The following is a 12997-nucleotide window of genomic DNA, read 5'->3' on the forward strand; positions in this document are numbered from 1 at the left end:
CTCCAGCCTCCCAAGTGCTGGGTTAAAGCATGTTCCACTATGCGCTGCTTTGTCTGCCCTCCTGCTCCCGCCTCTTGAAGCATGGTGTAGAGGATCTGGGTTTCGATCCTCACTTTCCCGACTGAGTTCTTCCCTCTCAGTGCACCCCCTTTCTCTTGAACGCCTTGTTCCATCCTTCGTACTTCACACTGCATGAACGGCAGTCCGAGCCTTGTTTCTGCCTCTGTTCCCTCCGCTTTGAAGCCCCAGTCTCTCCCACAGTGATAAAGACAATCCATGTTTCTTAAGTGCCAACTGGACACATGCCACTGTAATTAATTTACCTGATCAATTAATTGATTTGTGTCCATCAAATCACTAAACGGGATTAGATGGGAGTGAGAACCCACTGACTATTGCATGCTGCCTGTCTCTTCCAGCCCAAGGAAAGACCCCGGAGAGGCAGGATGTCTGGGGAAGAGCCAAGAGACCGCTCATAACTATCGCTGGGGAATTCTTTGCCCTAGTGTCTGATGCGTTCTGGCTCTGGTCTGGACCAGGCTTGAGAGGAACCAAAGAAGATGGGAAGCAAAATCCCTGCAGGTGCTTCAAAACAGCTTATTCTTATGATGTGAACAGGTGACCAAAAGGTCAGCACTGATGGAGCTTGGTGACCTTGGACAATTTCCAGGCCCACAGTACCTTCCTTCTCTTCTAAAACCAGGAGGGTGGGCTAAATGGTATTAAAGTTTTGCCTCTCAGTGACTGGAGGTCAGCAGGGGTGAGGTGGAGAGTGTGGAGAGGTGGGGGAGGGAAGCTCTTCTCTCTCTATCTGAGCTGCTGCTGTTTGCTGGGAGAGTGTTCCCGAGGCACCCCCCTTCCTTGGCCGGGGCTCTCTGGCTTAGGAATACAGAGTGTAAAACTGAAGAGATGACCAGACAGAGCCTGCCCTCTAGCTTTGGCCCGAATTTTCTTCAGGAACCCATCCTCGACCTGAGACTCTCCCCCCAACTCTTTACCCAGGAGACCCCCACTCCTGGGGATCGGAAGTGGCTGTCAGCGAGACAGAAGGGCTCCCAGGAAGGCAGGTGTCTCTCAACCTGGGCAAGGAAGGTGTGGGAGCCACTGGTGGGGGACTACTTGAACTCAAGGAGGATTAAGGGTTTGGGCATTTGCTGTAATCTGGGATTTAGTGGAATCCCCAGGTTCTAAAAGATTCTAAACCTAGTGACTGCTCATTCTAAATCTGATTTAAAGAAGGCTCAGCTGGAAATGGAGGTATTAAAGCGCCATACTCCCCAGCGCATGCCTTGCTTTCTTCCCCTAATTTACTTTGTATGATGGAGCCCGCGGGCCTGAACGGAGCCTTCACAGCACAGTGGCCCCTCTTGCACCTGCTGCTCTGCCACCAAGAGTCATTTACTTTGGGCCAAGTGACTTTCGCTCTTTAAAGATTTGTCTATTCAGCTAGACATAGTAGCATGCACCCATTCCAGTCCTCAAGAGGCTGAAAGCAGGAGGGTTTCCTTGAGTTCAAGGCCTCCTGGGCTAATTGTATCAGGCTAGCCTGAGTTATAGAGTAAGACCTGGTCTCGGGAAATTAATTAATTATCTAACAGTTCTTCACTCACTCTACACATATTTTAAGGGCTATCACAGGTTCTACAGTAAGTTTTGAGGAAATACTAGAAGAAAAGTACAAGAGAATAAAAATAAAGAGGAGAGAAGCTGGAGAGATGATGGTCAGTGGTTAAGGTCACTTGCTGCTCTTGCAGAAGACCTGGGTTTGGTTCCCAGCACCCACATGGTGACTCACAACCATCCCTACCTCCAGTTCTGGGGGTCCAGTGCCCTCTTCTAGCCTTCACAGGCACTAGGAGGTGCACCTACACGCATACACATAAAATGAAATAAATAAACCAAAAAAACCCAAACAAATAAGCAAACAAAAAAACCAGCCAGGCGGTGGTGGCACACCCCTTTAATCCCAGCACTCAGGAAGCAGAGGCAGATCTTTGTTAGTTCGAGGCCAGCCTGGTCTACAAAAGCTAGTTCCAGGACAGCTAGGACTGTTATACAGAAAAACCCTGTCTCGAAAAACAAAAAACAACAAACAAAAACCCCCACAGGAAAACGATGAAGTGGGATTATGGGAGAGAGTAACTGTGGAGGGGAATCAGATTCCTTTGACTGAGTGGTCACAAGAGAGACTTCAGTGGTAAACATCAGCTGAGCTGAGACTGGAAGGATAGGTTGGAACTGAGGGTCAGAAAGAGGAGTGTTCTAGGCGGAGTGGGCTACAGAGGTAGAACTCGGAGTAAAAAATGAACTTAGTTTGTTTCAGAAAAAAAGACATCGGATTGCTAGAGCACAGCTCTGGGGAGAGCCAGGGAAGGAAGCGTGTGTCCATTCCTGCACTAAATTTGATCTTATTTGGAAAGCAGATTGCTGCAGACGTCATGAAGGATCTCGAGATAAGGTCACATTGGCTTTAAGGTCACATCCTGTGCGTCCTGCCTCTGAAGACTGCTAGCTCAGACGAGAAAAGAGGGACATCTGAGACACACAGACACAGACAAAGGTCACACATGATATCGACAAAGATTGCCGTGAGGCATTGTCAAGCCACAGACTGCCAAACACTTATGACAGCCACCAGACGCTGGAAGAGGCCAGAAAAGATAGTGAGGGCATAGGCAGCAGCTAATGGAAGAGGGTCAGGTTCTCTTTTAACCCTCTGGGGGAACTCAGTTTATTAATTTTGGAGTCTCTGATGTTCTGAACTGTAAGAAACTACATTTCTATTATTTATTTGTTTGTTTGTTTGAGACAGTTATTTGCTTAACTTTTAACTCAGGCTGTCTTGGACTCACTATGTAGCCCACGCTAGCCTTGAACTCACTTCCATCTCAGTGAGTGCCGGGGTGACAGGCATGGGCTGCACGCTCGGCTCATTTCTGTTGTGTCAAGCCACACCCTGTGGGACTGTGTCTCCAAACCCCAGTAAAAGAGGAGTGAGAAATCCTGCCGAGAGTAGATCCACGCCAGTCAACCACGCTTCGATCTACCCACAATCCGGTTCCTGTGTAAAGAACGAATCTCATCGAGCGAGAACACAAAGGTTGAGAGAAAGGCCAGAGGCTACCATAGCAGGATGCATGTGGTGGCTGAGAGACAAAACAGACAAGGAACACAGAAGGATGACAGGCTGGGGAGGGGCGCCTGGCTGTTCTTCAGGAGCTTCCAAGCCTCCACAGAACCGAGCAGTCCCCCAAAGCAGACGGTGAGTTCCAGGGGGATTCCGGGGAGCTGGTGGGAATAGACAAGTGGATGGAAAGGTCCAGGGTGTGTGGGGTGACAGAAGGGCAGGAACAGTGCTACCCCCTTCTCAGGTGCAACACAGGACATTGCCTGTGGCTCAGTGGATGTCACGCAAAGACTCCTCGAAAGACCCACCTTACCCGAGACTAAATAGACGTCACATAAAGTCTTCTCTAAAGACCCAGCCCAAGGCAACTTGTGCTTAGACGTGTCCGTGATGTCTTACCCTTGCTCACTACACACAGACTCCTTCACCTCTGGACCCCACCAGGAATACCCTGCACACCCCGCTCCCCGTAGACACTGCCAGCACTGGTCACCGAGTTAGCATCACACCCTGCTCACTCCATGCACACCCAGAAGCTGGCCCAGTCAGCCGGAAGCAGGCCAGAACATGAGACGCACCTTCCCTTCTCTCCCCACGGTCAGTCTCTATGGGGTCAGCCCAAGGTGAGGGTCTGGTAACTGTGTTTTTGCAGACTGTGCCGATTTAACAGCAGACAGGGAAGAACAGGACATGAGACAACGGGGGCATCTCCAGCCATGATACGGTATGTGCCATCAGAGTTACTTACCGTGGAGGCTTCCTGAGTATTCTGGATCTCATTGCTGTTCTCTGCTGGGGCATTGTCGACCCCTGGGCTGCAGCCTGGCTCCAGAGGTGGTCTCTCCTTTTGCTCCAGACTTTGGGGAGCTTTCTCCCTGACTGCTCCCTCCTCTGGTGTCTTTGCAGCTGGGCTTTTCTGTCCGAACCCCTCCTCTTCATCTGCCAAACTCTCCTCAGAGGCTGTCCCTTCTGTGGCCGTCCCAGCGTCTGTACGCTCTCCAACTTCTGTCCCCTCCAGTTGACTCTCGCACCCTTTCTCAGCCTCTGTGTTGCAGGTTTGGGGTGGTTCTGGGACCTCCAGACCAGCCTGGCTAGCTGTGTCTGGATTCTGTCCAGCCTTCTCTCCTGCATTGGCCTCCTCTGGGGTCCCAGTACATTCTTCTGGCTTCTCTGTGCTGTTGCACACGCTCCTTCGAGGAGGCTTTTCTGTGGCTCCCAGGGTTCCCTCTACCCCATCTCCCATGGACTCCTGGTTGGATGGGGGAGACCCGGGGGCCTTGCTCTTGCTAGGGAACACATCATCGCCATTCTCTACCCTGGCACCATTTTCCTGAGATGGCTCCACAGCCCTGTAGTCTCCAAGGTCCCCACAGTCAGACTGAGATCGCCGGAATCGCCGGGAGGGAGGACGTCTTTTTATTGAGCCTCTGGTCCGCACCTGGGAAAAGACATGAAGGACTATTATCCTGAAAAAAAAAAAAAAAGGCTAAGGGGAAGACTACGTGTGCTGAACAAACTCACTGCAGGTCCGTTAACTTCCCCAGGAGGGTGTAAAGTTGTTTGCTGTTTATTATAAAACAGAATTTAGAGCAACGTCTCTCAACCCCACAGGGGTTGCATATCAGATATCCGGCTTACCAGATATTTACATTAGAATTCATAACACTAGCAGAATGACAGACATGATGTAGCAGTGAAATGCTTTTATGGTTGGGGGTTGCTGCAACATGAGGAGCTGTACTAACGGGCTGCAGCATTAGGAAGGTTGAGGACCACCGCTCTGGGGGATTGTAAAACTACTTGGTAGGCTGCAGGCTTTTGTCTCAGGAAGATATAAATGCTGTCCATCAGTTAATAATTTGGGGAGAAATCTCAGCGGGTGAAGTGTTGGCTGTCGACGAAAGAGCGAGTGGGGCGGAGTTTGGGTTCTTGGCATCTTGTGGAAAACAAGAGGCAACCTGTGGATTTGAGACAACAGATCCCTGAAGCTACCTGACCAGCATTTCAGCTGAGCTCTGGGTTCAATGGGAATGACCTAAAACACTGTAGATGATGTTTTTTTTTCCCCCTGGGCACACCACAATACGACAGAGGCAGACCGTACCTTATTGTAAGAAGGCAGGTGAGCCCCTTCCGGGGGCTGGTCAAAGCTCACAGGTACCTCTTCTGCTTCTGGCTGAGACCGGACGCCGGGGCTACTGGGTGTGGAAGGGGGACTGTGAAATGGTGACACCATAGCCTTGAGTCCAGGACTTTTGGGTGAAGCCCCGGGCAGAAGAGCTGCTGGGTCAAAGGCTAAATTGGCCTGTCAAGAAAGGGGAAAAGATGTTTGTTCACTGGCCTCAGCTGGCTGAGGACACTCAAAAGGAGATTCTGTGTGCTTCTCCCAAACCAATTGTCCGCCATTGCACTCTGACTGCTTCTGGAAGGCTTGTATAGCCAGCCATATGGCCTGTTACCTGGCTCACAGTAGGTTGCCTTGTCGGACGGACACTCAGGGCATGCTGAGGTGGACCCAATAGTCACTCCAACAGTCCTGGCCTGACATAGTGGTGTAGCTTTGTTTTCCTTTGGTTTTTCAAGACAGGGTTTCTTTGTGTAGCCTTGGCTATGCTGGAACTTGCTCTGTAGACCAGGCTGGCCTTGGACTCAGAGATCCACCCAACTCTACCTCCTGAATGCTGGGATTATGTGCCAGGCAGGCGGTGGTGGTGCACATCTTTAATCTCAGCACTCGGGAGGCAGAGGCAGGCGAATCTCTGTGAGTTTGAGGCCAGCCTGGTCTACAAAAGCTAGTTCCAGCACAGCTAGGGCTGTTACACAGAGAAACCTTGTCTCAAAAAACTAAAAACAAACAAAAAATAACCACTCAGGAGAGAGAGGTAGGCAGATCTCTGTGTGTTTGGTCTACATTAGTGAGTTCCAGGCAAGCTGGGGCTACATAGTGAGACCTTTGATGATGATGATGATGATGATGATGATGATAACAGCTCCAGTGAGTAGTCACGGTGGCCCAAAGAGAAACTGCTGGCAGCACCATCAGCTCCCAGGATCTTACAGTATTTGGCACTCGTGTCATCTTCCCATTAGCCAATAGCATCTGCTGCCTATTAACATCTTCTGTGTGCACCTGTCTCTGTTGGATATAGCTGTCGCCTTTGCGATCCCTTGACAGAGTCAGTGTTGGTCTCCTGAGAGGAAGATGGCTAAACATCCTGAGGTCTGTGGCTGGCCTGCTCCTTCCTCAGGCCTGCTCACTCCTCAGGCCTGCTCGTCCCTAGGCCTGCAGGCGGAGTTCTGTCTTCGGAGACAGTACAACGGTGCTGCACACTTCAAGGCGTCTCTCTGGGGGCATCGCAGTACAGTTGGAACCAGATCAAGATGGATACGAAGGGAGACCAAAGGCAGAGTCACTCAGAGGTAACCAACGCCTGACGGAATCACAGGTTCAGTGGGAGAACAGGTGGAGACCACAGATCAACCTTACCAACAGTAGAGCAGGAAGACGGCTATGGAAGGGTTATGCTTTAACAGCCCAGACAGGGCCTCACAGAGCCAGGCCTCCAACTCCCTGTGTAGCCAGGAATGACCTTGTACTTCTGCCTTCAGAGTGCTGGGGCTGCAGGCAGCTCCAACAAGACTAGGAACTGAACTCTGAACTGAATGGCGCTTTCTGAGCTCCGGCAACTGAGCGGAATCACCAGTCCACGGGTTTTCAGTGCCGGCTAGGGGCACACTCTTCCTCCTGCTCTTTATAGATCCAAACCTGTCAGCTGAGTAGACCTGACTGGGCTAATCATAGTAAGACCTCACAGAGAGGGGACTGGCAGTAGAGGCTGGCGGAACAACAGAAAGTTCCACACGGCCAGTTATATTTGATATCGGATCTTTCTCTCAATAGCTGCTGATGAGCTTGAGCAAGTCTAAGCACTCTTTCTGAGACTCAGGTCCTCTGTCCCAACTTTTAGCCTGATCTCCACAACCTTTTGTGGTTGATTTCTGGCTACTCTCAGGCAAGGCGTGGCTAGTACACTCCACACTCACAATGCCCCACTCCCCAGTACTCCTCTCAGGGGAGACAGATGACCTTGAGAACTCCCAAGCCTTGTTAGCACTCTCTGGCTTCAAGGCACTAAGCGTGTTTAGGAAGGTAGCTATTATTTACCGGGTGTTGTCTTAAGGACGAATGCACAAAGCAGACGAGACTAAGTCATGGGAAGAATTAAATATAGAAAATGCACAAGAGGCAGCATTGTTAAGTCCAGGTTGTGTTTTTGTTTTTGTTTTTTAATAGCATATAATGAGTACTAGGGAATGCTGGACCACAGGTGCCAGGGAATGCGTGTGAGGCAGGGTGTGCGCATGAGCGTGCATGAGCATGAATGGGGATGCGTGTGCACTTCACACTGACCTGAAGCTTCTCAATCAGCGGGGAGCTCTTCACCTTGATTTTAGGTGGGTGGCTGGTGTTGGATGGTGATTTCTACAGAGCAAATAGACCAAAAGCAACCGAGTAAGCCAGAGGGAGGAGACAGGGTGGTCTCTCAAGCCATCGCTGCATTGATGCCCACTTACCTTGTCAGGCCTGGATGAGACAGACTTCCTGCCTGCCTGCACCTCCCCACCACCCCCGGCCACTCCCCCACATTTCACCACAAGCAAGACCACTTGAGTCTGAGCTGAGAAGTCAGGGCAGATCTTCGGACTACAGGAAGCCTCCCCTCCCAGGGAGAATCTCTTCATGGCCTTCCAAGGCGAATCAACAATTGGAGGGGATTTCACAGACAGAAGGCAAAAATGGCCATAAACAAAACAACAAATCCCAGGCTGGGAATGAAATTAGGCAGTGGTATTAGCAAAATCCCTTCATGGAATTGATATTTTGGAAAATTCCACCAATGGCATGGTTCGTGTACTACAATTTTCCCAGAAGTGAATATTCATTTAATTTATCAGATACACATGTTAAGTATCTGACGGTGCCCTCACGCATCTTGGCGGGTACATGAAGATGAAGGTGATCTATTCCCTTCCCTGAACCAACAGCTGTGACTGCTATCTACTGTGCAGGCTCTGAAAATTACTTTTGTGATCAATGTACACGGTGAATTTTTCCCACTTCCGGATTAGATATTTGTAAAAAGATTGGCTCCTCGTTTCACGCTAAATTCCCAGTATATACAAAGGTGAGGACAGTCATGGTGATTAAATGATGGTGGAGAGATAGAAGGTGACTTTCACGTTGACAGGCAGGGTCAAGCACAGAAGGGATAGTCTCAGTATTTGGGGACCAGAGTATGTTACCTCCCCCAACTCCATATGAGGCTGTGCTGGAACCATAAGAAGACCATCACTGCTGCTGCCTGGTAACATTCTGAGGTGTCTGATTATATTAGTTGTAGAAGAAGAGAGATGGAAACAACTGATTAGGAACTTTTCAGATGCTGGTGCCAAGGGAGAGCATGCTGCAACGGGATCTGCTCCTTCTGACTCCAACTTCGCTGGCCAGGTGGACGCCTGCTCTACCAAGATTTCTTGGCTATGGCAAAGGATGCCGAGGGCTTTCCTTCAAGCTCTAGATTGTCTCCACTGTCAGACATGTTTCTAGAGATGCCTGTCAAGGAACTTTGGTTTCTAGTGAGCATCATGATCCTTCGGCCCCAACTGGGAGGTTTCCGGGCTTCACAGAGGAATTTTGTGTTTTCATAAACTGCAGCAAAAATCTTCCCTACCAAATCTCACTTTAGGTAATATTATAAATTCTCCCAACTCTTCTGGAAGACAGTGGAAATCCAACAAACAGCGCCTCTTAAGCACAGTGAGTGCTAGAGACCCAGCAGGTGTGGACTGGGAAACTAGCGATTTGACTATGAAATCCTGTACAACCACTAGTGCAGTTCACAGGATGAACAGCAGATGGCAGCATTTAGTTTATAATTTAATCATAGGCTCCAGGCCAGTGGCTGGGGTTAAACAAACTGCAAAGAAAAACCAACTTGGCATTCATTATTTTATGTGTATGTGTGTTAATATTATATTCCAACCATTTATTATTATATCTAGAAGTTGTGGACATGATAGCTTCGCATGAAGTAGTATTCATGTCCTTCCATGTCATCTGGTTCTCTCAGGAAAGGTAACTTGTTACTTTGCCTACAACCAGCAGAAATCCTGGCGGCTGACCCCACATCTCAGGCCCAGAAGGTATAGGAGGTAAGGGATGAAGCAGTCCTTCCCATCCCTGTGCATGAGCTAGGGTAACCGGAAGGCTGTCAGGGTTCCCGTAGGCTGCATGTACTACACAGGCAGGTAACATCTCCATCCAGCTCTGCCGGGAGAACTGTGCCCACTTTCTCTGACAGAGGTTTCATTCTGAAGTTCAGGATGGCCTGGAGCTTGCTATGAGCTGGGATTATGACTGTGTGCCATGACTCCCTCACTCTGAATTTCAAGGCAAAAAGAAAGCCATCGATCCCGGGGGCAGTGCTGTTTGCATGAATGTACTCCAGAGGGGCTCTCAGTTTGACCCCCACCTTCCTCTTCATTCTACCCCTTGGCCATTACTTCTGGATTTTATAAAGTCCGTGAAATGAAGCCGTAAAATCCAATCTCCATGAGCCTGACCCGCTTCATCTGCTTTTATTCCCACGAGCAAAACTTCCCCATCCAGCCCCACCACACACTTTCTGGTAACGTTCCTGTCCTTGGTTCACAAATGAGGAACTAGTGTGAGGCAATGATTCCTCTTGAGGAAAGCCCTGGGGACAGCCTCAGATGGCCACAGCCTCAGCCCTGCACCAGCAGGGAAGAGCTACAGAAGTTAACCCTTTGTAAAGAGAAGTTGGCAAAGTTGGCGGTGGTAGCATCAGCTGGGAATGCCATGGAGCCATAGCATCATGGATGCCAGCACCTGAGGAGACCTAACAGTTTGTTAACCTAGGTTCTGGGGACTTCTCAGCTCACAAGACTTCTGCCCAGTGGGAAGGGCCCCAGACCCCCCCCCCCCCAACCCTACTTGACTGGGAGGTAGCTACGAGTTCTCTGTCCTTTGAATTTTTTAAAATTTATTTTTAACTAAATAATCTTCATGTGTATGGGTGTTTTGGTGTCTGGTGTCCATAGGGGTCAAAGAGAGGCATCAAATTCCCTGGAACAGATAGTTGTGGACCACCATGTGTGGGTGCTGAGAATCGAACTCTGGTCCTCTGGAACAGCAATGAGTGCTCTTATCCACTGAGCCATATCTCAAGCAGCACACACACACATGTTTGTTTTGTTTTTCAAGATGAGGTTTCTCTGTGTAACAGTCTTGACTGTCCTGAAACTCTCTTTGTAACCAGGCTGGCCTTGAACTCACAGAGATCCGCCTGCCTCTGTCTCCCAAGTGCTGGGATTAAAGTTGTGCGCCACCACCACTTGACTCTACTTACTTGCTTATTTGTTTGTTTGTATTTATTATGTGTGTGCGAGTGTGTGTGGCACACACGTGCCACAGCATGTGTATAGAGGTCAGAGGACAACTTTCTTTCCTTTTACCATGTGGTTGTCAAGGACTGAATTCAGGTCACTGTGCTTGGTGGCAAGTAAGTGCCTTTACCCGCTGAGCCCTCTTGCTGGCCTGAGTTCTCTGCTTTTTGATGCACTTGTGACCTCTGGGTTGACAAAAAGCCCTGAAAAACCATTCATCTACATCAACCGTTTCACTTTATAGGGGGACCAAATGTAGGTCTGCCTAAGTTCACAGGGGTATTTAGGGCCTTTTATCAGGATGCTGGTCCCCAGAAAGAAGGGGAGGGAAAAAGAGGGAGCTGAGGTGGGAATTGGGAACTGAGCTGTGTGACTTGCTTGCTTTATTTTGGGCTTGGCCTCCTGGGCCTGAAGACAACGTGCAGATTGGTTTCTGGCAGGACCACGGCCGTGACCACAGTGAAAGTTCACGGGCTGCTGGGTTGGGGCCGCAGCGGCCGCTCTAGCAGCTACAATTAGATAAATAAGGCTGGGCCGGCGCGCAGGCCGGGACTCTATTACTGGCTATGATCTATGACACCAGAGCCTTCCTTATGTTGGCAGCACTGACTATTTATATCCGAGGGCCAGGAGGCCTCCTGTGTGCTCTGGTTTTCTTCCAGTGATCCCGGACAATAGCCAGCCTTTTCGAGGATGCGGAGCGAGCATGAACATCCTCTCTAGCACCGTAGTTCTGCCTTCGACAGCACAGCCTCTCTTTCCAGGACCCTTCCACACCTCTTCTACCACCATTTCCCTTAGACTCAGACTGAAACACCACTCTGGTCCTTGACTGATGCTTAAGGAGTCTTGGAATAAGAGATTGGGGAAAGCGAGCCTCCAAGGTAAAAGATCCAGGAAGTTGCTAGAGACCCATTCTTGCATCTGAGGTGGAGAGACCCCTTGTGCCCATGTCAAGGTCTAAATGTGTGGTGTTTGTAGCTCTTCCTGCAAAGGAGGATGAAGCCCCGCAGCCAGCATCTCTGATCCCAGGGTAGCACTTACCTCCTCACCATTCTGGCCCAGCTCTACCTTGGGGGGGAACAGGGGGAGGGAGCAGGGCGGTTTCCTTCTTGTTGGTTTACTGGCTGGTGTCTAGAGGGAGAGTGACAGACGACACAGAGAGAAAAAGAGAGGCAGTGAATGGGGATAGGGAGGAGGAGGAAGGGCTGGAAACCGGTGTTAGGAACGGTTTGGGATGGCTAGAGGAGGAAAGAATGGTGACGGAACCGGCTGTCTCAGGGATGTCCTCCTGCTGAGTGCACCATGCTGTGCCGTTATCTTGCTCCCCTTTCTGTTCAGCAATAACGACATCTTGTACCCGAGGTCCCCCCACCCCCTGATCTGAGCCCGCCTCTCAAGATGACTTCCACATTTTGCCTTTTTGGCTCTGAGGCAGAATCAGTCCCTTAGATCATCGCCACCCCCTTTCTTTGTCCTTTAGAGCATTTCTGTTTAGATAGCATGGGTCGATTTTATTTTTAGTTGAGAAAACAGAAGTGCAAAATTGTGTACATAAAAGAACAAGGCCATGGGGCCGAGGCAGACCCTTGCCACCTGGGGACTCTTCCCTGCCTTTTGCTTTGGTTGCTTTGGCAGAGGGTCTCCTGCAGCCTGGCCTAGCCTTGATGTCCTTATGTAACTGAGAATGACCTTGAAGCCTTGGTCCTCAACACTCCCGTGCAGAAATCTCAGTGGCAAGCAGCACCACGCCTGCTATTGCTCAGCTCACTGCCCCCACCCCCAAGACAGGCTTTCTCTGTGTGTAGCTCTGGCTGTCCTGGAACTTGCTTTATAGACCAGGCTGGACTACTCACAGAGGTCTGCCTGCCTCTGCCTCCCAAGAGCTGGGATTAAAGGTGTGCACCACTTTGGCCTAGCCTCAGCTCACTTGGAATGGAAGCCGCACACTACATGACTGAAACAATCTGGTCCAACTGCGCAAAGTTATAACACTTAAATTTTTTTTTCTTTTCTCAGCAGGATTCTTCTAGAATCCATTGGTCCTCCATTCCTGGTCTCTTTTTGGAATGTGTTTCCTATCAAATTCTCAGTTCTGGATCCGATGCCGCCTCGCCTATCTCCTGCTCTGAGGCTAGAAGCAGGAGCCGGGTGGGTGGATTTCTTTGCTCTGAACCCGTCCAGGCTGGACAAAGCGATATAGCACTCATCCCTGTCTGTGGACGCTCAAGAGGAACAGGAGTCCACACTCTGCCTCATTCATCCCTCCTCACCATGGTGGAAGCCCAACTCTGGTAGGGAAGGATTCTCTGCCCAAAAGAAGCTGTCGGTGGCACATTCCTCACATTCAGAGGGACCCTCTCTGGCTTCTCTTCCTAATTTGGTAATTGCCAAAGCTCCTCC

The 12997-nt window shown here is 50.0% G+C and overlaps 1 protein-coding gene across 2 annotated transcripts in view; it reads right to left on the reverse strand.

Annotated features, from left to right (window-relative positions):
* The window catches only part of Rcsd1 (RCSD domain containing 1), a 60301-nt gene that overhangs the window by 1870 nt on the left and 45434 nt on the right, over positions 1-12997 (reverse strand). The window contains exons 3-6 of one of the 2 annotated variants that reach the window (XM_050158361.1): positions 11639-11728; positions 7539-7610; positions 5232-5432; positions 3876-4565 (exon numbers count right to left, since the gene is read on the reverse strand). In XM_050158361.1, the coding sequence (XP_050014318.1) occupies positions 3876-4565; positions 5232-5432; positions 7539-7610; positions 11639-11728 (1053 nt within the window). The remainder of the gene's footprint in view (positions 1-3875; positions 4566-5231; positions 5433-7538; positions 7611-11638; positions 11729-12997) is intronic. The other variant, XM_050158362.1, reaches the window with a different exon arrangement.

The sequence above is a fragment of the Alexandromys fortis genome, unplaced genomic scaffold (assembly GCF_014885135.2).
Source record: "Alexandromys fortis isolate MF-2015 unplaced genomic scaffold, M_Fortis_MF-2015_v1.1 scaffold_97, whole genome shotgun sequence".
NCBI lineage: Eukaryota > Metazoa > Chordata > Mammalia > Rodentia > Cricetidae > Alexandromys > Alexandromys fortis.